A 26,185-nucleotide genomic window follows, 5' to 3' on the forward strand; every position below is an offset into this window, starting at 1 on the left:
ATAGTGCAGAAAACTTAAATGTTTTGAAAATGCACCTTCAATACATCAATAATATATTTCTTTTTACATCCTTTAGCCCTAACTGAACAGGTTAACTTTATGACTGGTGTCTGATCAACATCGAACTTCTCTGCCAGGTCACTATCAAACTGTATGATATTTTGGGTCTAGACCCTTAATCACTGATGGCTTACAGGGAACATTTTTTGTAACCTTTTGTATAAAGTTGTCCACACATGCACAGTGCAAGGCCAAGGTCTGTCACTGCATCTGAGTTTTGTAAATAAGGGTTACAATTCTGGAAGTGAGTCTCAATTTTTATAACAAAGGACTGGGGCATATTTTTTAGTCTCAGCAGGTATTTTGCAGGCAACAGCACTACAGACTTTTTTTATATAAAAGCTGATGGAGTACATGGTTCTTGTTCCTGCTTGGCCTTCTTCGGTTCTTGAGTCCCAGGTGCTGATGTCTTGTTCACTGTTCCCTTTGGAAGCAAAACTTACTCTCGTGTCTAGAAAATCTGTTTCCTGAGTTGCCTGAAGATTCAAAGCAAGATGCATATTGGAAGTTGCTGGTTTGGAGTTAGTACTAAGAGTGCTTGGAATCAGGTGGAGTCTACATGTTGCTGGCAGCTTCCATGAGGCACTTGGATCCAGGATTCTGGACCTAGGACAGTGTTGTAACAAAGCGTCCAATGTGACAGAGTTTGTATTGGAGAATCCTGAACATAAAAACATGCTAAAAAATCTCCACTGCTTCATCCCCACACTTACCCATGTTTCAGACTAGACTTGACTAGACTAGATTAGAATAGAACAAAACAACCAGGAGTAATAGTGGTAGTTTCAAAAGGATTTGGGTTTTGTTGTTGTTTTTTATTTTTGTTTTAAGAACAATAAATGAAAAGTTCTTGGCAGTTGGTTTCTGCGTCAGACATGTTACTCTTCTGTATTTTAACAGGCATATTTAAAGTTACCTTTTTAAAAGTCTGTCTTCATATCTGTATCCATTAATATTTGCCCATATGAAAGATTTGTGTGGGATAAAAGAAAATCAACAAATGAAAATAATGCTTTAAAGCTCTACTGGGGCTTCTGGGCAAAGATCCTATACATGTAACTTAAGTATCTTTAAGACACAAAAAGTGTTAGTAGCAACAAGCTCTTTTCAGTTTTGAACCTAGGCTGCTGAACTGCTACTGCAGATTTGATTTATTTCCTTCTCATGTTTTTATGCTATACGGAAATGCATTTGCTTGCCAAGAGACATTCCACAAGTGGAAGTTCATTACATTAATGTGGAAGCCATAACTCTCTGCAAAATAAAAGCTTGAGGTGCTAATCCATCTGTTTCTCTGATTACAGCAAGAAATCCAATCAAGTTTTGTCTTGGAAGACCCTTTCCTTGGTCTTTCCTTTGATTGTTTTTTTATTTTAAATGAATTTTAGTTGAGTATTCTTCAGAGATGTTGAATCTTAAACATAGGCAGGATCACAGCCCCTGATTTCAGCCTGGTAAATCCAGTTCCATTCAATACTTCTGCCAAGGTTTAGGATGAACTGAACAGTTTGGTCTGCACATGGTGTTCTAGTCAGTGACTACTAGCACAGCTGATAGAAGGACAATTTATAGTTGATTGTCTCAGGCATTTTGTCAGCATAATTCTGTCAATTGCACGAACTTGAGGCCAAAAGTCACTAGCTGGAGAGGATGCTGGAATGACTGCAGGTTATGAACACCACAACAGAACTTGGTTAGCTGATTGCCCTGACCCTACAAGTAGCAGAGAGCTCGCACAGGGTCAGTAGATTTTCTAACATACCTTCCAGAGGTGGCTGGAGCTGATATGAGTGGTCTTGCATGGACGAGAAGCTCTTAGAATACTGTGTCCTCCTCAATACCATCTTCAGCAGTAAACAAAGAACCCTGGGAAGGCTGGAATAAAAGAATTGCCACAGTGAACATCTACCCACAGCCTGTCTCACACTGTATGATAAGGGGGATCTCAGATTTCTATTTAGGAAGGACATAGAAAGGCCAGGAATTGTACCAGTATCCTGAGACCCAGGATTTTAGCTCTGAAACCGTTTATTTCAGAGAGTTCACCATAAGAACTGAGCCATATGGATGTTGCCAGAGACAATAGTCAAGAAGATCATCAATGTTAAGCATCGAGGGATGTAAATCTGTTTCACGCAGTAAGGCAGTGTAGGTAACCCTTGTACCATTTCTCCTCCTCCAGCTTTGGCAGTGACAAGGAAAATGTTGGTGAGGTACACAGCTAAGGCTTTTTGTCACCAAGAAACCAAACCAAAATATTTCTGACCAAAAGTAGCATTCGACAAACAGCTTCTCATTGTATTTGACAATGTGGGTCAAACTCTTTTTTTTTTTAACTCTGTAAGAAAGACAGACCGCTAGTGCTGAAGGGAGACTGCATTAGGAATTTGCTGAGGTGGTAAAGTAGCTAGACAATGCCGACTGGTGCAGTTGTGGCGTTTGCTGATGTACCATTTTCTCTCTGAAGTGTCAATATTCTGGTTTGCCTCTGTGTAGATTTGAAGCTGAATACTTTGGTGGGGAGAAGCAGCAATCCTGTTTCCCTCTGACAAGACTTATTCCTCCCTGGAATACAGGAAACTCCACAGAAGAGCAAGCTGAGAAAGCATCCTTACACCTTCTTTCTAGACTTTTTGTCTCACCCTTGAGCCTATTATCAAATCTGGGTCTGATGGTCTCAGTCAACCCATCCGTTAGTGCCTAAAGCCAGTCTGCTTGGCTCAGTTATTAGGATTAGGGGAAAATATCTTGTGACTTCAAGTTATAGTCTCAATTTGGTTGTCTTGGGCCTCGGTGTAAACAATAACATGCCTTGCCCTTTCCCTCTCCTCCCACTCTATCAGTTAGCCACATACTGGCACATTTCCGACCTGCAGGGCCAAATGCAGCTGCACATCTTACCCACTCAGTAGCTGTGTTGCTGTTTGCTGGATAAAACAATGCATTAATTGTAGGCTTTATTGTCTTTGCCAGTTTTACTGGTAACGGTAAGGAAAGATTATAAACTAACTTGCTGCAAAGGCTGAGAACAAACTAGTCCCTCATTTCAATTAACAGCACTTCTGTAGTGAAAGGCCAAGAACTGAGGTGAACTTGAGACACTATTCGAAATTCCAAATTTGTACCTTGTGGTGTGGCCCCAGCCAGCAACTAAGCACCACACAGCCGTTCACTCACTCCGCACAGCAGGACTGACAGGGAGAGTCAGAAGGGTAAAAGTGAGAAAACTCGTGGGCTGAGATAAAAACAGCTTAATAATTGAAATAAAATAAAATAAATTGTAATGAAAAGGAAAATAACAGAGAGAAATAAACCCAAGGCAGACAAGTAACACAAATGAAAACATTTGCTCACCACAAAGTGACCAATGCCCAGCCAGTCCCTGAGATGTGCCACTCCTTCCCCTACCCCAAATTCCCCCATAGTGTTCTTGCTGACCATGATGTCACGTGGAATATCTCTGTGGTCAGTTGGGGTCAGCTGTCCCACCTGTGTCCCCTCCCAACTTTCTGTGTACCTCCAGCCTACTCACTGGCAGAGGGTGAGAAGCAGAAAAGGCCTTGACTGTATAAGTCCTCCTCAGCAATAACAAAAAATATCCGTGTATTATCGACACTTTTTCCAGCACAAATATAAAGCATAGCCCCATTCTAGCTACTATGAAGAAAATTAACTCTGTCCCAGCCAAAACCAGCACATACTTGCATGTCGTACATCAGATACATGGATATTGATCTTCTTAATTGAGCAGAACAAATTTAAAGGCTGAACAATTACTCTCCTGGCTGACATTGCAGAAGACACAGGCAGTGAGAAATTAGTGATGTTTCTCTGTGGAGAAAATCTACTTTAAGATCCATATAATGGCCTATAGCTTCAGTGCCTCTGGATCAAAAAGGAACACAAACCAAAAAGGAGGTTAGGTGCTGAGTACTGTAGTGTCTAACTTACTTTTGGCCTTTGGACTGGAATCTTGAAGCATGTCTTTGGTGCCTCAGCTATATATGCAGATACACTCCTCAGATAGATAGATGGAGCAAGTTAGGCACTTCAGTATGGGCTCCAAACCAGCTGGTGTGCTGTGGGAGAAGGGCACTACTACAGCTGAAAAAAAAAATGTTTAAAAGCCATCCCTTTCTGCAATTCCATTTCTTACTCTGTGACACAGGGTGATACCCCGGAGATACTTTTTGCTTCAAAGTTGATCTTTCATATAAATATTTAGAAGCCAGTTTCACAGAATCACAGAATGTTAGGGATTGGAAAGGACCTCGAAAGATCATCTAGTCCAATCCCCCTGCCAGAGCAGGAACACTTAGATGAGGTTACACAGGAACATGTCCAGGCGGGTTTTGAATGTCTCCAGAGTAGGAGACTCCACAACCTCCCCGGGCAGCCTGTTCCACTGTTCTGTCACCCTCACTGAGAAGAAATTTCCTCTCATATTTAAGTGGAACCTCTTGTGTTCCAATTTGAACCCATCACCCCTTGTCCTATCATTGGTTGTCACCAAGAAGAGGCTGGCTCCATCCTTGTGACACTCACCCTTTACATATTTATAAGCATTAATGAGGTCACCCCTCAGTCTCCTCCAAGCTAAAGAGACCCAGCTCCGTCAGCCTTTCCTCGTAAGGGAGATGCTCCACGCCCTTAATCATCTTCGTTGCCCTGCACTGGACTCTCTCCAGCAGTTCCGTGTCCTTCTTGAACTGAGGGGCCCAGAACTGGACACAATATTCCAGACACAGTCTCACCATGGCAGAGTAGAGGGGAAGGAGAACCTCTCTCGACCTACTAACCACCCCCCTTCTAATACACCCCAGGATGCCATTGGCCTTCCTGGCCACAAGGGCACAGTGCTGGCTCATGGTCATCCTGTTGTCCACCAGGACCCCCAGGTCCCTTTCCCCTACACTGCTCTCTAATAGGTCATTCCCCAATTTATACTGGAACCTGGGGTTGTTCCTGCCCAGATGCAAGACTCTACACTTTCCCTTGTTATATTTCATTAAATTTTTCCCCGCCCAACTCTCCAGCCTGTCCAGGTCTCGCTGGATGGCAGCACAGCCTTCTGGTGTGTCAGCCACTCCTCCCAGCTTGGTGAGGCTTGGGCAGCCCTTCCCCTCCCTGTGCAAGCAAAGCCACTGAGCACCACAGACTTCCACAGTTCATGGTCCACATAGACAGCACACAAAATGGACCAAGTCACTGGCCTTGGTGTTTGCTGCAAGTACCCTTCATGCAGTTTTAGACGATACAACTGATTAATTAATAAAAGGCGTCAGGAGCTATCAGAGCAAAGACCAGAACTGAGGTTTCTACCATCTTTCAGATGCCATTTAGGACAAAATGGATGTAAAAAATAATAATCAATAATGCCCTTGGGAGTAAAAACAGTCCTGTACAAGGCAGTCCATCTGTACACCATCACAGACAGTCTTCTACAAAGCTCTTTGAGCTTCTCTCAGATTGTCATTGCCATGTCACATGCACAAACTGGGGCAAAGTAGTGCAAACACAGTTATTTAAAACATCGTTTTCTTTATGGAAGCTATCGGATTAGGCTGCTGGACTTAATCCCATTTAATGTCTCTGCAGGCTGGGCACAGAGCGGCAGGGCTGACAGGTGCTCTGTGCCATTGGAAGCGAGTGCTGCCACCCCAGCAAGAGGCTTGGCACTTGCACAGCCATTCCCAGCTTCCAGCCCTTGCTTTTATAGCAAGGGCAGTATTAATAGGACCCACAGCGGGTTTTGGTCCGTGTGAATGCAGCATCTATCCTATATAGTTTGTCACGCGTAAGGTGGCATAATTATTTGCAGGAAGGGGAGCCCTGTGCCTTCACAACGAGCAAGGCTTGATTAAGTTAGCGCCTGCCTCAGACAGCTGCCGGTGTTTTGCCCTCTGTGCGTCCTGGTGGGTGAGGCACTGGTGGCATGCAGCTCCTGTGACAGGAAGAGGGGACGACCTTGACAGGTACTGCTGGCCCAGCGGGTGCAGGAAGCTGCTCACGGGACGCGGTCGATACAGCAATGGCCAAAGCATTTGTAATAACAGTTCTGCACCGCTCCAGGCTGCATTCCTCAGCAGGCGCTCAGCAGGCCTCCTCGCACCACAGCCGTGAGCCAGGCAGGTGACTAAACTCGGCACTGTCCCGAGTGTCTCCCCTGAGGCTGAGATGGTGTTTGAGGTGTGCTGGGACCAAGATGGCGGCAGGACCGGGCGCCTCACCCCATCGTGCGGCGAGAACCTGAAGCAGGGCAGGAAAGCTCGTACGGGGTGTATTTTAAGCTTCCTTAACAGCGCAACGAATAGACACGACCCAACACGGTCTGACCCGCCACCTCTACGGGGCCTCCGTGTCGACCCACTCTCTGAGGCGGCTCCGGGGCGGGGCCAACGCGGAGTCCCCGCCCCACGCTGAGGAAGGGGCGGGGTCACTCCAGATCGACGCGGCTCTTCCGTAAACACCACCCAACCCTTCCCCCGGCAGGGCCCATTCAGTGCGGGGGAGTCAATGGAAGCGTCTTCGCTCGTCACCTCATATTTCTCGCCGGTTAGTGCTCGGACCTGGGCAGAATGAGGTGACGTGCACTGTTTCTGCGGGGATAGGCGTGCGTTGACCCGAGACCCTCGGGCTAACTCGCTGTCGACAGGCAGAAAAAGCTTACATCCTCCCCCGTCACCGGCAGAGATGGACGCGCCCAAGGAAGCCACTAATAGTCCGGACTGGGTGTATAAATCCGCGGGGGGGGCAGTTTAAAGCCCTGGCGAGCGCCGCGCAGGAGGGCGAGTTGCTGCTGCTGCTGGGCCGCGGTGAGTGACCGGGGCGAGCTGGGGCAGGGCTGCAGCCGAGCTGCGCCGTCCGGCGGCGGTACCGTTCGTCACGGAACACGCCTGGGTGTCCGGGCATTGAGCTGTGGGATGAGTCCGGGTCGGAGCTGAGTCGGGACCGCTGCTCTGTCGTGCAGCGGGGTTGACGGGCTGGCGCTCCGCTCTGCTGCCCCGTTGGGGCTCCCGCTGCAGCAGGCGGGTTTCGCAGTTCCTGTTCTGGGTCTGTAGCGCACCCCTTGCGCCGTGTGTACGAGGCTGCCCCCGTCCCTTAATGCCTGCTGCCCGACGGGCACAGCCGCGAGGGTTCCCCCCTTCAGCCTCGGAAGACGAGGGCACCCCAGGGCATGAGGGGCCCGGACACTTGGAGGCGGGCAGCCGAGTTCGTCTTCTCCGGGGCTGGCTCCTCTCCTCCTCCCTTCCTCCCCCCGGCTCTGTCCTTGGAAACACTGTTTTGTTTTGGTCGGCGAGTGCCAAACTCCTGCCTCTGCTGTTAAAAACATGGGGCTGGGGGAGGAGACAGGCAGCGAAACAGATGGAGGAGAAGGAGGAGCCGCCTACCAGCCGTGCCGCTCCCCCCGCTGGGGGAGCCGGCGAGTGAGGGGGCTGGGCAGGCGTCCTGGGTCCCCCTTGGGGCGGTGTGACCCCTTGTCACGGACCGGGCTTGCGGGGCGCGTTGCCTAAGTGTCTGGGGTGAGGGGAACTCCCGCGGCCGTCCCGCACACAGACCGGGGGGACGGGCTCGTCTCCCTCTTACTTGAGTATTTGTAGGCCCTCAGCCGCTGTCTAAAGGGAAGAGCTGCGGAGCTAGAGAGCTAAAGGGGATGGATGTCGGCTGCGAGCTGTCAAAAGCGGAGCATGAGGAAATTCCGCAGCTCTTAACAAAGGCTCTTTGCTGCTCCTGTGCCTCGAGTGCTGGCAAGGGGGCAGCCGGTGAAAGAGAAACTCGAGCCCAAAGGGATTCAGTCGGTGCCAGCTTCGAGATAGTAAAGACGTAAACCCAGTGGAATAAACAAAGTTGAGACGTTTATAGTGGTAAAACTGAGCAGAGCACTAAGAAAGTGTGTGTGCATGGAGGGTCTTATCTGAACAAAGCAGGGCAGGAAAAACCTTTATTGGAGATGCTATCTGAAGGGAGAAAAAAAAACAACTTCCAAGCTGTCTTTTTATTTTTCCCAAAGTACTTCATAAAGTAACTTCTAAAGGAAGCCTTTGGGAATAAAAAGGGTGTTTGTGTTCTCTGAAACCAATCTGATCTTGCCATCTTCATCAGTTTTAAGTGAAAGATTGGGTTGGGTGGTGTGGTGACCGTATAAAAGCAAGATGTCCTTAAGCATCTAGAGTGTTGTATCCATTGTGTCTTTACTAGAAAGAACAATCAAAAATTTATAAATAACAGCAGAAACCACGATAATTTACTTCACCCTCGTTAAATTAACTAGAAACTTGGGTTTTGTAAATTTAGAAGATATTTTTAGCTTTGTCTCTCACTTAGAGTTTATTCTTACAAAAACTGCAAAATAATAGTGATCGAAGGAAAGCAAACAATGTAATGAAGCCCACTGTGAAGGTATTCAACCTAATGTAAAAGTAAACATCAGTTGTTATTAATACAGGAAGAGTAAAGCAGGCTGTAACCAAAGGCTGACCCTTTAATAGAATAGCTAGGATATTAAGCTGTGTATTGAAACAGCCTCGTTTCTAGTACCTAATTAACAAATCAAAAATAAGATGGTGTTGTCTACTCAAGATAGTGAGTAGAGATCCTCACAAGAGATCTTGGGAGGTTAGAGGGCTTCCTGAAATATTTTTACTTGGAAGCTTTTTAATCTAAACTTAAAATTGCATGTGAACTTGGCTGTTAGTAATTTATGAGAAGCCCTGTGCTGTCTACAAAAGCATAAGGAAAAGCAGCTTTTCCAGTGTATGCTACAAAGGATGGACTAAGTAACTCAGTAGTGTATTGTTGTAACTAATTAGAAAAGCTTTTTTTTTTTAGTTTGTACTTCCCTTTGATATGCTCAATGAATGTACTTTTCTGTAAGCTTTTTAGCTGTTGGGCAGCGTATTTAAAAACTCTAGATGGCATATCCGGATTCTGCTTGTGTATTCATGTATGTTTACTTTGATGTGCTTTCTGTCTTGTTTATCTTTTAAAGTCAGGGTTTAGCAATAATATTCTGAATCTGCAGAATATACCCGTTCTTCCTTACCGTTCCGTTTGAGGCATCCTAGTAGGAAATGTATTTACTGTGGCAAAGGTTGCAGTGGTTTTTTGGTGTGTCATCTCCTCGTGCATTGTTGAAACTTATTATTTCAATTAAGTCTCCTGAAGCACTCTACTGGCAACTCTATCTGTATGTGTGCATGTATTGTAGGAACAGGTATGGTCTCAGTACATCGATACGTTGTGAGACTCTTTGAAATACAAGCATTTGTTGCCAAAAGATCCTTTGCTGGGGCCAGTGTGTGGGCTTAATGTATATAAATTTTAATTTCTAACTTGATGATTTGGCCTTGGGAATCAAGACTGGGGTAGAAAATGGCAATGCTGAATTGCTTCTGTGGCTGGTTTAGTACTTGCTGTCAGGAATACCTTGCAAATCAGAATATTTACAAATTTGAATATGATTAGAATTATTGTACTGAGAGTTAAGAGGAATTTTGGTTTTTCAGTGGTCATTTAATTTCATCTGTGTTCTTAACACCTAGACTGAAGCGGTAGGCACATCTCGAAGTGCTCTTACTAGGCGAGTGACTTACGAGACCGTTTGGGCCAGTACACTACTAGCAACGCTAACCGAATCTTTCGATGGACCACGTGGAACATTAACCTTTTGGAGGTTAGTTACTTGTATATAAATGAGTTTTATACACGATTAAAGCCTGGAAATAGTGTGCTGATGCTGATCCAGAAACAATGTGGGAGAGTAATGTAAGCTTTGCAGGCTCTGTAGGTTTACTGTGTTTAAGTGAGCGGGTCCACATCAAGAACCTGGAGTGTGTTCTACAGGTAGGTTACTTGCCACAACTAGTTTCTAGTCACTGCTAACTTTGAGATTTGTAACACGTCTTAACTGAAGAAATAGCTTTGGTCTCTTGTGTAACATTAGTGACTCATTTCTAATTGTAACTTAGACAAATACAGTTTCGAAGTCAAAAATATCTCAGCCTTTTGGTGTTCTAGGTTCTCTTGCAACTGTCCTGTTTTGTCAGTACTATTTTAAATATCTGCTTGTTTTCAGTTGCATGTTAGAAATGATAAAATTGTCATTCTAATAAAAGATGTTAAGGATCACAACTAACACTGTAAGTCTTGAACCCGTGACCTTTATATCCTGATCAAAAGTCTATTCTTACTGGCTTTTCCAGTAAGGTAATAAACTGTGCTGTGTTCTTGCTCATGTGATTAATGCTTTTCACCAAAAAATAAAAAGCATAAAACATTACATAAGGCACTTGAATGCATCCTCTTTCCTCTTGGGAGAGGAGGAGTGGTAAACATACACTTAACAAATGTTAATCACCTCAATTAACAGGGGAGTACTCATCAGTTAAGTACCTCATGAAGTTATAAAGGTCTATTCAGGACAAGCTGGTACTCAAAAAATTGAACACTCTAGGCTTTAACTATGTGCCAGCATTAAAGAAATCTTCATTCTTATTCCTTTTTGTCTACCTCTTGAACCAACAATATGTTTATTCACATAAATGCACACAAAGGTTACCCCTTTGCTGCCAAAAGTGGCTTTTCCTAAGTTCACCTGTTGCGAAGTGTGGTATTCTTTGCCTTGCTAAAGTTTTAGCAATTTAGTTATAAATGGAGTCATGTTACTTAAATTTGATGATGGAAGGCATTGTTGGCTGTGTCTCTTCATGAAGTCTATTACAGAATGCTTTATGGCTTTAGTCAATGATAGACAGCTACTTTTGGTATCTGGGCCAAATTCCTTTGGTAGTAATTGTGGCTGACTTCCAGTTTCTCATTTTAATATGGTTATGAACATATTTTTCACTTCCCGTCATATAACTATTAATCATCTCTATCGCACTGTGCAGCTGTCCAAATTCTCTGCAGTTGTAGATTATCTGCCTGGGAGGCAGTTCTTTTTGTAGACAGAAGCACTAAGAAGCATGACACTTCTCAGTGTTAAATGTCACGTATGCTGAATATAATGTTAGAGGCTCAGAGTTACTGTTTGACTTAAAACAGAAAACCCATCCACCCTCACCTCTAGGAGGAGTATTTCTGGGGTCTATGCCATTGTTGATCTGATTCTGAGCAAAGACCCACTTAAAGGAACAGACCAGGCTTCTAGCTGCACCTTGTCAGGAAATGTAGTATTTTGAATTATTTACCTACACTCCCCAAGCAACTTCTGTGTTTGCTTCAGAGTTGTTACATTCAGTGTAGTCCATTTGTGGAAGGAAGCTAATTGCTAAACAGCACTTGGTGAAGTCATGTGGGGGAGGGTAACACCTTGAGGTGCCTTTATGGATGTTGAGTGCTTCCAAAATTCTGACAAGCAGCTTCAGGGGTTACTGTGGGTAGTCTTTAATTTTGGGTTTTTTTAGGCTGTCTCTAGCATAACAATTAAGGTATGAAACAGCAGAAAGGAAAAAAAGTTCTTGCAGAACAGACATAGTTTGTTAGTAACTATGATTTTGCATGTGAAGCTGGATCCTTTCTATAACACCTTTTGAAGAAAGGCAACTTCATTCACAACATAATGATCAGCATCTGACTTTAGAGAAACAAATTAGTAAGTGCTGGTTTCATGGTATATTTATCTTTCCAGGTCTTGTTTACTGTAGCAGCCAAATTGAATCAGAATGCCTCTCAATGATGACCAGCACAGTGATTCAGATTCTTCACGCCTCTCTGAAAGCACAGCTTCTTCCAGTGACTCTGAGTATTCAAGACAGAGCTTTAACAGTGATTCTTCAAGCAAACCCAGTTCCCCAGCATGTAAGCCTATTTCAACCTTACCTGCATTGCGGGTAGACAGATAAGGCTAACTTATCTCATTTCTCTTTGCTGTTGTGGGTAGAACCCGGGATTCTGAATCTCTGTTTAAGAGTATTAAGAGAAAGGCATGACTTTCTCTCTGAGAAGCAGCGCATCTCCTTGTGTGTGGAACACCACCAGCAGCCGTATCCGTGGGGGTCTCCCTGTGCACACCTTCCCATCTGAAAGTGTAAGAAAAGTGTGCCACCGTGGACATCCTGATCTTGAGCTAGTCTTGATGTTGGTAGCAGTCTGCCACTCAACCAGACCTGGCTTTGTGCAAAGGATGGGTTCCTTCTGTTTGCTCCATACACTTTAAAATTAAATCTGTAAGTTACAGATTTATAATATTACATGAAGTTACCTAACATTAATCTGAAATTCAGTTTTTTCTTCTTGTATAAAAATTAGGATCAAACAGAAAAACGTTTGCACAAAGAAGGTATTTTGAGGAATGATCAATAAAACCTTGGCTAAGATGTGCTTCATGTTCATGTGTGTAAGCATTGTCAGACCTTGCATACTTTTTAGTGTCTATAGAAGTGAAATCTTGCATTAAAACAAACTTGTTAGTGGAGCTGCAATTGGCAGCTGGCTCTTTATGGACAGTTTTCAAAGGCTTAATTACAGATACTAAGTTAAATAACAGAGTTTTGGGGTTTAGAAACTTGGGGAATTTCTTCTTGCTTTCCAATGTAGTATATATTTATTTTTTTAAAAGGGAGTGTAACTTATGATCCATCTGCTATGGAACATAAGTTGAGGGTTTTCAAGTTGGTAACTTCAGAACCTTCTCTATAGGCAATAAAACCACATATAGCCATTACATGCTCAGAATTATGGTCATCTGGTATTTGTTACTGCCTGTGCTCTTGGTCCAGTGGATTTTACAGAACAGTCAGTAGGAAATCTGTGGAATGCGAGATTCTGTTTTAGAGGAAAAAAGATATCTTGGTTAAAATGCAGAAATATGAAATTGTTTTTCAAAGTGTTATGAGGCTTGTGTGGTATTACCCACACACACCCCCCCCTGATAAGATGGGAGTTTCCTGAGTTAGTGTTTTAAGAAGATATAAAGACCTGGTAATCCTAGGTTGTTTCTTTTAGAGTACTAGAGTCCAATTAGCAAACAGTAAAATTTCTGAATTTTAATATTTTTAAATTGCACACATCAATCATAGATATTTGGCTTGAATGGATCTTGTTTGTTCCTTCAGCAAGCCCTCCCAAGATTATTACATTTGATGAACTGATGGCAGCTGCAAGAAATTTGTCAGACTTGACTCTAGCTCATGAAATTGCTGTAAATGCGAATTTTTGCATAAAACATGAAGCCTTCCCGCAGAACAGGTAAGAGCCTGATTTTTTTTTTTTTTTTTTTTTTTTTTTTGGGCTGGGGAATGTGGGGAACCAAAAAATACCAGCACTGGGGTTGGGAAGAGAGGAGAAATGAATGGAGCAGCAGATTAAAACAAACAACAAAAAACCCTGAGTGAAAACACCTTGAAAGGCAACAGATTTTCATCCTGCACCTCCAGCAGTCACTGTCAAAGCTGTCTTGCTTGGAACAGGTGTTGCAGTCCAGTTGAGTTGTTATAATGTCATGGAGCATATTGCTCTGTCTTAAATGTCATGTGGAAGACAAAAGGCTAATGCAGTAGGAATGACTGAGGTGAAGGTGAGTATTGGTCGATTGTGCTTGGTTCCAAGCCCTGTGGAAAAGAGCAGTTGATGGCCTTCTGCACAGTTGTTGTGTAGCAGCTCATTGGTGCCATAGTGATAAGACAGAGCTTATCATGAACATAGTTCTAATATTAGCCTCAGAAGAGATGCAAAAACACCTGGAGAAACAGAGGAAGTGAGAAGTAACTTCCCTCATGTAGGTAGCTAAAATGTTCTTGCTTGTAGACATGTGTAACTTAAAAGTAACCCTGGTCTTTACTTTAAGAAAATTTACATGAAGAAAACAAACAGATTTTAATTGCATGAGTCCCTTAACTGATAACTGGTTATATGACAGAACAGTTTTTGAGGAAGCCTAATACTTAACATACCCGGTTAGGATAACGAATACAAATTTGGCAAGGGAAAAGGAAAGGTAATATCTCTACCTGTATCTGAATTGCCAGCACCACTTTATAAAATACAGGTGTTTTAGGAAAGGTTTGCCAGTCTAGACCATGTTTTGGCAGCTGACAATACACAGCCTGAGAAAGATACGGTTGCAGGGCATAATAGTGGGGTGTTGTGTTTTTCCCAACAAGTGATTAGGCAAATCCAAAACACTTGTCACTGAGGATGAAAGCTAGTTGGGAGTCTTTTCTCTATCTAATTGATTTCTTCCACAGCCTTGCAGGCACAGTGAAACGAATTGTACATAAGGCATTTTGGGATCATTTGGAATCAGAACTGAATGAAGATCCTCCAGAATATGAACATGCTATCAAGCTCTTTGAGGAAATTAAGGAGGTAACATTCCTCCCCCCACCATCCCCAGTGTTGTTTTGTCAGCTTAGGTTTGAGAGTCTCTTACTTTACTGAAGGATCTGCACACTCAGTCAAGACAACATCTTGAAGTGCTTTCTTTTGAGATGGAACTATAACTACTCAGAACTGCAGTAGTTGTCTATTTATAGTATATTTGTACTAACCAGTAATATGGCCATGCATACACAACTGTCATTGCATGATGGTTAATTGCAAGTCAGCTCTTCTTTCAGAGCTTCACATCTCTACCAGCCTGTTTCCAGCAACACACTGTGTGAGCTTAGGGCATGAACTGGAGCATAAACATGACTGCACCTGTCCAAATAGACTTTATTGTTTACAATCACCACATAGAGGAGCATACACACCTTAAATCCTGGCACGAAATTTTAAGTTAGTAAATGTTTGTTTTATGGGGCAACCTCCCAGTTTTTGAAAGAGTCTCATTGTTAACCTGCTTTCTGGTTTACGGGCTTTGAGCATTTTTCAGAACTGCACTGCGATCCTTTTAACAGTCCTTTTTTCCTGCTGCCTTAGATAATGTTCAGTCTTAATGTGTCTTGTAGTCGGTCAGCTAAATACACTTGACACATCAGTATTAAAATCTTACTTTGGTGTGTTTACTGAATGGTTTGGTTTTTATTGATAAGATTATTTTTTTGTCTCCTTACTTTAGATTCTTCTTTCCTTCCTGACTCCTGGAGCAAACAGGATTAAAACTCAAATTTGTGAAGTTCTAGATACAGATCTTATAAGACAGCAGGCAGAACATAATGCTGTTGATATTCATGGGCTAGCTAACTATATCATCAACACTATGGGAAAGTTGTGTGCTCCAATAAGAGACAACGATATAAAACAGTTAAAAGCAACTGACAATATCGTAGAATTACTGAGGTTGGTATTCAGTTTTTGGTGGGTTTTTGTGTGTTTGTTTTGTGTTTTGTTGTTGTTGTTGTTTGGGTAGTTTTGGGTGTTCTTTCTTTTTGAGGAAAAACCTATTCTCTGAAAGAGAATGGAATGGAATATGGGGGTGAAGTCTTAAACTGACGCAATTTAAGCCTTCTTTACATAACACCTGCTTTCAAATTGTAGACCTTATTTTTATACGGAAGTGTTAAAGGGGAGGAGCTATGACCAGAATATTATGTGTATCTTTTTAATGAAGTAGGTAGAATGCCTAGATCAAACACTACTAGTTCTGAATATCTAAGCCCCTGAACAACAATAAAAGTACTTTTGCAATAATTTGTGTTTCAGAGACTGCTTTTTCAGTCGTATTCATCCATACAAAATTTTAGTGCATTTTTATTGTTCCTTCTTGAACTGTGTATTGTATACTTCTCTAGGAGGCCAGACTTTGCATTTAAAATCTCTTTACTGAAGAACTTATTACTTGAACTAGAGTAAAACACTTGTATAAATGGGCAGAAACCAGTTTACTGCTTCTTAGGTACACTGAAACATTAAGAGTAAATGTTAGTTGTTGTTCTACTGTTTTATTGCAACTTGGATCATATACAGGGACCAAAGCAACTGGGCAGAAGGATCGTTTCTCTTGGTGCAATTAGAGTGACTAAAAAGTTAAAATCTGTTCATTTAGTCTGAAATGTACCAATGGATATAGTTCTTGAAAACACTTTTTTTCTGTTACAGGGTTGTAGCATTTAGGGATGCTAAATACTTGTCTTCTTCTCTAACTGACACCAAGCCTTAAATGCAACAATCCTTCAAGTATCCTGGAAGATAGGTAGCAAACCTGTTAACACTGAAATATCAATGAAGGCATTAACTTCTCCCAGAACTGAAATTAAAGTGCTGATGTAGGTATAACTTGCATGTGCTGGTTAAAATCAGTAGACTATTCTAATTGGCAAATTTTGAACTTTTCCTTTCAGACAAATATTCCATGTTTTGGACCTAATGAAAGTGGATATGGCTAATTACAGAATTCAAAACCTTAGGCCATACCTTCGGCGTAATTTGGTGGACTACGAAAGAACAAAATTCCAGGAAATTCTTGAAGAAACACCAAGTAGGTATCATGCTATATTTAACTTTTTTTTTTTTTTTTAAAGAGGACTATTTAAAGGTATCCTATAAAATCTATCAATTGCAGTTAACTTGGAAGAAAAATGCAGTTTCTTGTTTGGATCTAACTAATGCAAAAATTCTTCGATAAGCAAGCTACTGATGGGTGATTGCTTGACTTGTTATAAAGTATGTTTATCTGTAATCCAGGGCGGTTTCAGAAAAATTTGTATTTGCTGAATCAGTTGGTATCAGAAAAGCAGACAATGGTTTTTGCTGTCTGGAGGCAGAAGCTCTACGTACTGAAAGCAGAGACGTTATCTTTTTTTGTATGCAAGTCTGTTGCTAGTCTGAAGTATGCGTGTAGAACCAATTAGTGTGCCTGAAACTTGAAAGGGATGGGATGATTATTTTACATAAAAGGCAGGCTCTGAGGAAAACTTCTTAGGTGATGCAAAGTTGACTTGACCCACTCTTACAGGTTTTGTGTAATGTGGCCAAACAGTCTTCAGGAAAGCGTATTTTCCAAGAAAAAGAAAACTTACTAACATCTGGAGGAGGGACTTCTAAAATAGGAACCTTGAGCCACTGATACAGCCTACCATGTTTATATGTAGCCTGGGAAAGAACTCTTTAAAAGCATTTCGTTTGCTGTTGATACAGTTTCTCTCTCTTCAGCTCTGCTCTCCAGTCCCAAGCCCAACTCTTAAGTGGCCTCTCTGGAAAAGGGAAGAAATGCTTTGGGAACTTGGTCTTGGGGGCTTTTTTTACCCAGAAATCTTGGCTGAAGTCTAACAGTTTGCTGTTGGGTTTGTACAAGCTAGCTAGAATAAATTCAGTTGTCCAATAGAAGGTGATCAGTGAAGAAAAGTGAGGGAGAGAATGTACATGCGTGAAGACTTGGCTGTCCACTGTGTTTTGTCTTCAGAAGTTCTTGTTAACGTGCACAACCCTTTTCCTCAAGCTACTGCTTATTTTGATGAAAACATGTAGTAAATCTGTGCTGATTTGTAATGCTTAGATGCCCTGGATCTCACAACAGAATGGATAAAGGAATCCATAGAAGATGAGTTGTCATCTGTTTCTGATGAATCTTCATCATCCCCTGGTGCTGATAGTAGTTCTAAAGCAATTATTAGTCCTACACTGGTGCTAAACAATGGCTACTTGAAATTGTTACAATGGGATTATCACAAAACATTTCCAGAGGTAAGAAGTATATTTCAATGTCAGATTTCTAGCTGTATGAAAACATTGGTCTAGTATAATATCATACTATTGCTATTGATCACAACAGGTGAAGTACTTCTCAAATTTTGGAATAGTAAATTTTCAGAGTATATTCTGCTCTAGTTTCTGAAATATGAGATGGCAAGTCAACTATAAAAGAACAAGGTAAAGGTTGTTTTGCCTCTGTCGAAGCATAGCTCACCAGCTCCACCCTAAGAGCAGTCTTGGCCATGCTCAAAGACTGGAGTTCATACAGAAAGCCAACTGTTGTCAGTACCTTTGAGAGAACTGCCTATAGCATCCCACTTTCCTAACACCAGCGGGATTGGTGGGATCGCTCTTGCTTTAGAACAGAATTGTTAGAAACTTGAAGCCCTCTGAAGTAGATACCTGCACTGAAAAAGGGTAAATAAGTTTTTGCTTTGAGAATCAGTGTTCAGTTTTTCTTTCCAGCTCCTAATTACTGATATCTCCAATATTCTGTAAAGCCATTTTGAAATTGGCCATCAGTCAGGGCTAAAATTAGCATCTGCAGTGAGCGCCTTAGCTGTACTTAGGGTGGCTTGGCAGAGAATTTGCTAAATACATGGGGACGGTCTTAGTGCTCTCTGTTAGTGGATGGAAGGGAGACCACCTTATTCTTACCTTTCCTTCAAACAGTTCGGAGTAAGAGCTACAAACAGTTTTTTCTAACCTAAAATAAGTCGTTCCAGCTACATCTTGCTGTGGGTTTACTTGTATTCTTGGTATGATCAACTGGCTTTTTGCCTGTAGAAGGTTATGTATCACTTGCAGAACCTGCTCTGGCGGTTGTCATACACAATTGTTCATTACTGTTAATCAGTTACAGATTATGGTGTTTTTCAAAGGACAGCTGAATCTAGAAGACTGTTCTGTTTGTGAACACTGTAGTGCTCAAGGTTTTTGGATCCCCTGAGCACTCCACATCATGGGCTAAACCATTGATCACATATTTGTCAGCAGGAATGAGGAATAAGATGCAATGTCCTCAGTTTACTCTGCACTTGAGGCATTACCTTTCTCCCACCACAGGGTTACTTTTGGTACTCATAATGCAATTTTGTGCAATACTACATACTCTGGGTATGTCATCTGCTGTCTCTTCTGACTTTGCATATTTGTGATTAAAAATAGTAATGCTTCATGACTACATCCTATACCTGTCCTTTTCCCTGGCTTTTGCCCTCTGTATTCCTAAATTAGTATTATTGTTTCAATTCTAGACTCTAATAACAGACGAAGTTCGTCTTCAGGAGTTGAGAGAAAAGCTCAATCAGTTGAAAATCATAGCTTGTGTTTGCCTCATAACAAACAATATGGTGGGCGCAGCAATTGTAGACGTGCCTGATTTTGCTGAGCAGCTGAAAAGGATCTCTGTTCCTCTTCTTGAAGGCATGAGCAAGAAGTAAGGCGCTGTTTTTCTCTCTTCATATTTTTTTTTAACAGAAAATACTAGGTGGATATGAAAACCCTTGGGAAACAATTAAAATGTAATAGCCAGTGCTTGTTAATAATAGGAAGACACAATTTTAATAATCTATATCTATATTCTCTTTACAATGTAAGTCCACTGTATGTTAGGCACATGTTTTCAATGTTACGTTTTAATTAAATCTTCATGTTAGTCTAAAGGATTTGGAGCCTAGTAATAAAGTTCATTCATATGCTCCTAATACTGGAGACACTATGGCAATACATTCACCAAGTTGTCTTGCAGGTAGCTTCAGACTTGTTTTAAGTAGTTCAAGCTATTTGGCTGCCTATTTCTGCTGCCACCTCTGCTACAACCAAGACTGATGTCATCCAAAAGTGTCTCGTAAGAGTTCTCCACTCTTTTTTTCTCATAAAACGCCATGCATGTGACCCAGGAAAACACCTAAGCATAAGGACAAAATGAACTGGTGTCACTGCTGCACACTTGAAATGTTTTTTTTGTTGTTCGTTGGTTTTGTTTGAATCACAATTAGGTCTTTATTTCCCACAGGGAGATTTATCCAGTGTTTGTAGATGTACATAAATCTGCAAAATACAGCTTTTCTAAATTCTCTCATTGCAGAGAGCAGGTTGAAAATAAAAGGGAAAGGAGACAAGTGAGGTCACCTTACAGCCTGTGCTACAGAAGCTGCGAAACTCAATGCCTTTCTACTCCTTTCTTCCAGAACTTTTGATTTGAAGGAGGCTCTCAATGCTATTGGTGTCCAGATTTGCAACAAAGTGAACACATCTCTAACTGAAAGAGGTCTTCCCACTCTTAATGCAGAAATGCAGAGTAATTTGATGGGTCAAATTGGTCATATTGCCGAGGAGAATAATCCCATCAGTTCCTTGATTGGTAAGATAATACATAATTGTGTTATTGTATGTATCTGTATAGAAATGTATTCCTAGCAAGCTTAATAATTATTTTTAAAAGCACCTTATTGTTGCAGTAAAATACTGAGTCAACTAGAAGTAAGGAAACGTTCAGCTATGGTGTTCTTGGTATGCTGCAGAACATGGTTAGTCACAGCTAGAAATAATTTTAAGTGTCTGTACAAACAAACCTAGAGAAGCTAGTATTTTGGAGGATTTAGAAAAACAAGTGCTCTTCAGTCTCCTTCCTAACAGTTCTGCATTTAACCTAGTTTTTTCTTTTTTCTTCGAGTCTACTTCATATCAGGTAATGTGACTTGTTGCAACAAGTCAAAGCTGTGTCCACCTTGCAGGAGCAAACTTCAAGGAGCTTTCAGTATTGTTTCCCATTGCAACATGAGCTTGGGAAAGACATGTTACCTACATTATTGGATTTTTTTTTTTGCTGTGCTGATGTGCAGTGTGCTTATAAAGCAAGTATGGCTTCATCTTGGGTTTACATTTGTTCTGAGCCTGCTTTATATTCCATTTCAGACAAACGAATCCAGTTCTTCATGAGAAGTGTGCTTGCTCTTCCAAGTTTTCAGAAGTGCATGCCCACTGTGCCGGGAGGCCTTTCTGTGATTCAGACAGAGATGGAGTTGATTGGATCTCAGTATGCCAGCATTGTAAACTTCAATAAACAAGTGTATGGACCATTCTATGCAAACATACTTAGAAAACTACTTTTTTCTGAGGCACCAATGGGGAAAGCAGAAACAGAAACACCTACCAATTAAAAAATAGGACCTACTTCTATATCCTTTTTTTTTTTTTTAACCTTTCAAGACAGTGATTTGGCTTCCCCATTAAGAACAGCCCACTTCAGTGACTATTAATGAGCTCTTGTAAACTGTATGCAGAAAGTTTCTGAAATTCACTGCGAAGAAGTCAATTTCAAGGACATGTGTATTTTAATAGACTAAATGTTTTATGGATTGTGTCATTTGGAATAGCCAGTGAATTACTAGTTTAAGTCAAGCATTTATTATGATTTGCAGCAGGAAGGAGCTGGTAAATTATTTAACTGTTTTGCCTCCATTAAAACATAATGTCATTTTTCAACTTAAATATATTTACATATAGCAATGCAATTATGAAATGACAACACAATTATAGATAAAACATACTATGCTTACATTGTATTTTTGTAGAGCAATATCTAATAAAACAATTGTTTCTGGAAATAATTTGAAGCGAAAAAGTACAAGCATAACTGTTTTTGTAACCAAAACCAGGTTCATACTAAGCCAAGTTCTGGTATTGCAGGAGCCTGAACTTAGGCTCTGTTGTTATACATTAAGGAATGCCAGTATTAGAAGCTGTTTGGAGTATAGCAGTTACAGAAGCAGCATTCACCACTTAAAGTAGGAATCATTCAGAACTTCTCAACTGTAATTGAAATTAATGATAAACACATAAGAAACATGATGCGGGGGAGGGGATAAAACTATGTATATAATGTTTATAAGCATTTTCTTTATCCAGTGGAGGTCATACAGATCTTAAATCTAATCTCTAATATGTGTATGTAGTGATCTTTGATCTTAATGGGTATTAAGTATTTTTAAGTTGGGTCTTTCTGACCTGTATTCCCAAAGACACTCGAGAATGACCTTACAGGCCACAGAGCAACTTCCCCTTCTATATTCGGTTGGATGAGGGTATAAGCTTTTCAAAATGTATTTCCTGGTTTGAAAGCCAGAACCCAAATTGCTAGTCATTTTTGCAAATGTAATTAGATTCACTTTCAAGGAATCTTTGATAAATACTGCATTTTTCTTCAAAATATCTTCAAATTCCTTTGGAATAGATCCCAATACTTAATTCCCATTTAGGATAACAGAAATCTTGCATACAGAAAATCCATAGGTTTGAAATTGAGAAATGTGGAAGTAAACTTCTATAAGTTTACACATGCTTTATTTTGCATGTTTCAGATTACTGGGAATAGCTACTGCTGGAATACGTATTATAGACATTCTTGTCTATGAAATTGAATTATAATTTACTTGAAAATGGTCTTTTAATATATTACCATATAATAGTCCTTTTAAAGCATCATATATATTAAAAAAACTCAATGTGGTACAAGTTATATAGCTTGGTTTAATATTTTATATTACAGTCTATTTTTTATGAAGAGACAAAACAAATTACCCGTAAAAGCTTAATGTGTGACACAAATTGTGTATGTACATTACTATGTCTATCTTAGAGGTCTAAAAAAAAATGGGCATTATTAACACTGTGGTTTTGTAGTCCATTTTTACAGAATTGTGTATTCTTTTTAGTAAGGGAAATGACTTCTAGTCAGTTGTGACTTGTCACATGTATGTGATAAGAAAAACTTTCTGCCAAATGCCTTTTTAGAAAATTTCTCTAGTGCATTTCTGCTCTTTTGTAAAAAAATTGCACAAAACAGAGATGAATACATATTTTAAAGGGAACTACTTCCTGAAGCCTGAAATACCTGAGAGAAAGGAACTCTTAGAATATAGCAATTGTGCCACTAGGTAGAACAGGCTTACTCAGATGAATATGAAATGTTGATGTGCAATTCAAAATCATAAAGAGAAGAATGCATTTCAAAAGCAATTATGAGGAATTATATCTTAGTGATGTGCTACATCTTTAAAAACACCTAAACTATTTTGAGCTTCAGCCAAAAGAGTTTTATGAACATTTGAAGATTTATAACATGATTATGAACTTTTTATCATGATACTTTATATGCATTTTATTGTAAAGATAAATATTGAACTAATAGATCTCTAGTGTACTGGGGAAACTGTCATACTAGTTTTTACCAGTAAATACTCAAAAAATGAGGATTTTTTTTTTTTTTTTGGCGATTAAGGTGACTTGCGAAGGGCATTTTATAGCATGGCCTATGTTTCAAGTGATTGTTTTAATGTATATTAATTTTTATTTAATGTTTCAAACATGGACACTGCATCTGTTTAATGTCATGTGTTGCATGCTGTTTATGCTGCCATGGTTGAAACGCACTTGCCTCTACTCTGAAGTTGTCTTTGTGAAACAAGATGCCGTTCTGTAGCAGCTTTCTTTGTTGAAATACAGATATTTGAGGTTTTGTATGCATTATATCTTGTTTGTGATACCAGTGGTGGTAAAAAGTTGTTTATGCAAATTGTTAAATGTAATGGATTGTTAAATGCCGAAGATAAATGACTGCACTAATAATACGCTGTGACTCTCTTTCTGTAACTTCTCAGTTGCAGCTGTAGTGTAGTGAACTGGATTTTAATCCAGTTGCACAAATAACATTCAAACACTCGCTTCAATCAGACTCCTTGGAAGGTTGTATTGTGTGGGTTTATGTAGCAAGGTTTTGGTAGTTGGTGGGTGGAAAAACTGCTGCACAACAGCAGCTGGGAGCAAGGAGTGAGAATATGTGAGAGCAACAACTCTGCTCTGGTGCCTGAAGCAGCTTCTCCTTCTCTGACCTTGGTGTCTGCAGAGATTCCTCTGCAAACTGTGGTGCAGACCATGGTGAGGCTGCTGTCCCCTGCAGCCCATGGAGGTCCATGGTGGAGCAGAGATCCACCTGCAGTCTGGGGAGGACCCCACACCAGAGCAGGTGGATGCCCAAAGGAGGCTGTGACCCCATAGGAAGCCCACACTGGAGCAGGCTCCTGGCAGAACCTGTGGCCCCATGGAGAGAGGAGCCCAGGCTGGAACAGGTTTGCTGGCAGGACTTGTGACCCTGTGGGGGACCCAGGCTGGAGCAGTCTGTTCCTGAAGGACTGCACCCTGGGGAAGGGAACCATGCTGGAGAAGTTCCTGAAGAACTGCAGCCTGTGGGAAGGATCCATGTTAGAGTAACAACATTTCAGGCTTCTTCTATTTTGTTTCCTGCAAAAACTGGATGGCCAGCCCTATGAGTTTAATACACACAATCCTACAACATCCTACATAGCTGTCATCTAACTAGCTATGTTGGGGTGTCAAACTGATATTCACTGGGGGTTATATCAGCCTTGCATTTGCCTTCAAAGGGCCAAATGTAATTTTAGGACTGTACATTCATTACATTTGGCCTTTTGAAGGCAACTGTGAGGCTGATGTGGCCCTAGGTGAAAATGAGTTTGACACCCCTGAACTATGTGCTCACCAATCAACTGTTTCAGTCCGGTGACCCTGCAACCTGGTCTGTTAGCTGTGGTTAGTATGTAGTCAGAAATCATGATTACTTCCACAACAGAAAACTATGATTAAAGTGAGAGTTAGAAGATTAAGAGTTTGTTCTTTCCTTTCTAAACCTGGCACCTATTAGAGCTGGTGAAGTTCTTTGCCCATTCTTTGTATGTTATCGCTTACAGGATACCTAAACTTTATCACACAGCACCAGCTTTTGGCTCTAAGTTTACTTCGAAATGTTTGTTCCTATTATGCAACTGGGGGGAGGAGAGGGAGAGTTTATTAGAAGCAATTTTTTTCTGATTTTACTGCAGATTTGAATATTCAGCATTATGTGCTTTTCAGGTACTTGGTGTAACTTTGTCTTGAGGCTATTGTAAATTGTCCACAGAGGAATTTAAAAAAAAATAAATAAAATAAGGATTGCAAAAGATCAAAATCCAGACGTGAGTGGCAGTCATTTTAGAAATACTAGAAATTCAAGAAATATGTTTTCAGCATATTCTCAGCACATGTGATCCACAGAATCACAGAGTGGTTGGGGTTGGAAGGGACATCTGAAGATCATCTAGTCCAACCCACCTGCTAAAGCAGGTTCACCAGAGCAGATTGCACAGGAATGTGTCCAGGCAGTTTTTGAATGTCTCCAGAGAAGGAGACTCCACAGCCTCTCTGGGCAGCCTGTTCCAGTGCTCTGGCACCATTAAAGTAAAGAGGTTTCTCCTGATGTTTAGATGGAACCTCCTGTGCTTGAGTCTGTGCCCATTGCCCCTCACCCTTTTGTTGGGCACCACTGAAAGGAATCTGGTCCCATCCTCTTGACACCCACCCTTGAGATGTTTTTAAACATTTATGAGATCCCCTCTCAGTCTTCTCAAAGGTGGCACAAGCAGTACAGCTAGCACTTCAAGACTGGCTGAATTGTGCAGTTATTCTGCATAATGCTACTAAAGTGTGAGCAGCAAGGAGCCACGTTGCTTTTCATGCTAAAAACTGTAAAAAAGCCCAGTTCACAGCTTAACTGCTCTGTTCCCTCCTCTGCTGCTCCCTTCTGCCTGCGCCTGCGGTTGCCGCCTTGGAGTGGCCGTGAGGAGGCCGACAGGGCTGGGTTATCGCCCCAAGGGTTCAGGGGGGAAATCCCCAAACGCTGAAAGGTATTAAAGTCCCCTCCGAGGAGCCGGGGCACTGGAAAGGGGCAGTGTAGGCCGGGCTCCGTGGGGCCGGAACGTTCGGGCGCGGCGGCGGCGCGGCGGGAGGACGCGTTTGGCTGCTGCACCATGGGTTCTTCGCCCTCAGCCTCCGCTGCGGTTTCGTTGCCGGACTGGTGATGGAGGCGCTGGCCACGGAGCTGGGGGCCCTGACCCCGGAGCAGGCGGCGGCTCCGGTGAATACAGTGGAGGTCAGCGGCGGGCTGGGGCGGGAGACAGGAGGGAGCGACCGGCCCATTCGCTGGGGAAGGGCCGACACGCGTCGGGCCCGCCCGGAGGGGGCTGGGGTGGAAGGAGACCCCGCTGCGCATGCGCAGTGTGCACCACCTGGCTGAGCAGGTGGGCGCCGGGGGGGCATCTAGAGCGCGTGGGCGGGGGAAAGGGGTAGGAGAAAGGGAAGGGGGAAGAGAAAAGGGAAAAAACAGGGAGAAGGAAAGAAGGAAAAGGAAAGGGGAAAAGGGAAGGAAAAGGAAGGGGAAAAAGGGAAGGAGAAGGGGGAAGGGAAAAAGAAAAGGAGAAAGGGAAAAAGGGAAGGAGAACGGGAAAAAGGAAAGGGGAAAGGGAAGGAGAAAGGGAGGGGAAAAGGAAGGGGGAAGGGAGGGGAAAAGGGAAGGGAAAAAAGGAAGGGAAAAGGAAAAGAAAAAAGGAAAGGAAAAGAGAAGGGGAGGGAAGAAAGAGAAAAGGGAAGGGAAAAACAAAGAGAAAGGGAAGGGAAAAAAGGAAGAGAAAAGGAAAGGAAAAAGGAAGGGAAAGCA

At 41.9% G+C, this 26,185-nt stretch overlaps 2 protein-coding genes and 1 long non-coding RNA gene across 5 annotated transcripts in view; 2 read left to right on the forward strand and 1 right to left on the reverse strand.

The window, feature by feature from the left end:
* Window positions 1-296: 296 nt before the first annotated feature.
* LOC136112261 (uncharacterized) lies at window positions 297-6,521 on the reverse strand. The gene is made up of 3 exons (XR_010652825.2): window positions 6,072-6,521; window positions 1,823-1,935; window positions 297-666 (listed from the first exon to the last, which is right to left on the reverse strand). It is a non-coding gene; the product is annotated as an uncharacterized lncRNA (long non-coding RNA).
* A 26-nt stretch (window positions 6,522-6,547) lies between these two features.
* On the forward strand, window positions 6,548-23,267 carry TCP11L2 (t-complex 11 like 2). Of its 3 annotated transcripts, XM_065851300.2 has the most exons (11): window positions 6,549-6,875; window positions 9,603-9,733; window positions 11,690-11,859; window positions 13,116-13,248; window positions 14,247-14,367; window positions 15,062-15,282; window positions 16,284-16,420; window positions 17,438-17,625; window positions 18,891-19,072; window positions 19,827-19,999; window positions 20,554-23,267. In XM_065851300.2, exons 3-11 carry the CDS (start codon window positions 11,724-11,726, stop codon window positions 20,796-20,798), a joined length of 1,536 nt encoding a protein of 511 aa, XP_065707372.1. In that variant the 5' UTR covers window positions 6,549-6,875; window positions 9,603-9,733; window positions 11,690-11,723; the 3' UTR covers window positions 20,799-23,267. The 3 variants fall into 3 exon arrangements, with proteins under 3 accessions (XP_071654889.1, XP_065707372.1, XP_065707383.1); XM_071798788.1 differs by lacking the exons at window positions 18,891-19,072; window positions 19,827-19,999; window positions 20,554-23,267 and adding an exon at window positions 18,491-18,868 and having other exon boundaries at window positions 6,548-6,875; XM_065851311.2 differs by lacking the exons at window positions 6,549-6,875; window positions 9,603-9,733; window positions 11,690-11,859 and adding an exon at window positions 11,944-12,088.
* A 2,232-nt stretch (window positions 23,268-25,499) lies between these two features.
* Window positions 25,500-26,185, forward strand: part of POLR3B (RNA polymerase III subunit B) — an 83,436-nt gene continuing 82,750 nt past the window's right edge. Inside the window, exon 1 of the mRNA XM_065859689.2 lies at window positions 25,500-25,621. Coding sequence (XP_065715761.1) covers window positions 25,550-25,621 — 72 coding nt within the window. The 5' untranslated portion in view covers window positions 25,500-25,549. The remainder of the gene's footprint in view (window positions 25,622-26,185) is intronic.

Source organism: Patagioenas fasciata, chromosome 1 (assembly GCF_037038585.1).
Source record: "Patagioenas fasciata isolate bPatFas1 chromosome 1, bPatFas1.hap1, whole genome shotgun sequence".
In the NCBI taxonomy this organism is placed as follows: domain Eukaryota; kingdom Metazoa; phylum Chordata; class Aves; order Columbiformes; family Columbidae; genus Patagioenas; species Patagioenas fasciata.

Excerpts from the sequence above, each read along its gene's own strand:
- TCP11L2 (XM_065851300.2), top strand. The coding sequence starts at position 11,724 with ATGCCTCTCAATGATGACCAGCACAGTGATTCAGATTCTTCACGCCTC. Across the intron at positions 11,860-13,115 it reads CAAACCCAGTTCCCCAGCAT|CAAGCCCTCCCAAGATTATT; the intron begins GTAAGCCTATTT and ends TTGTTCCTTCAG. Across the intron at positions 15,283-16,283 it reads AATATCGTAGAATTACTGAG|ACAAATATTCCATGTTTTGG; the intron begins GTTGGTATTCAG and ends TTTTCCTTTCAG.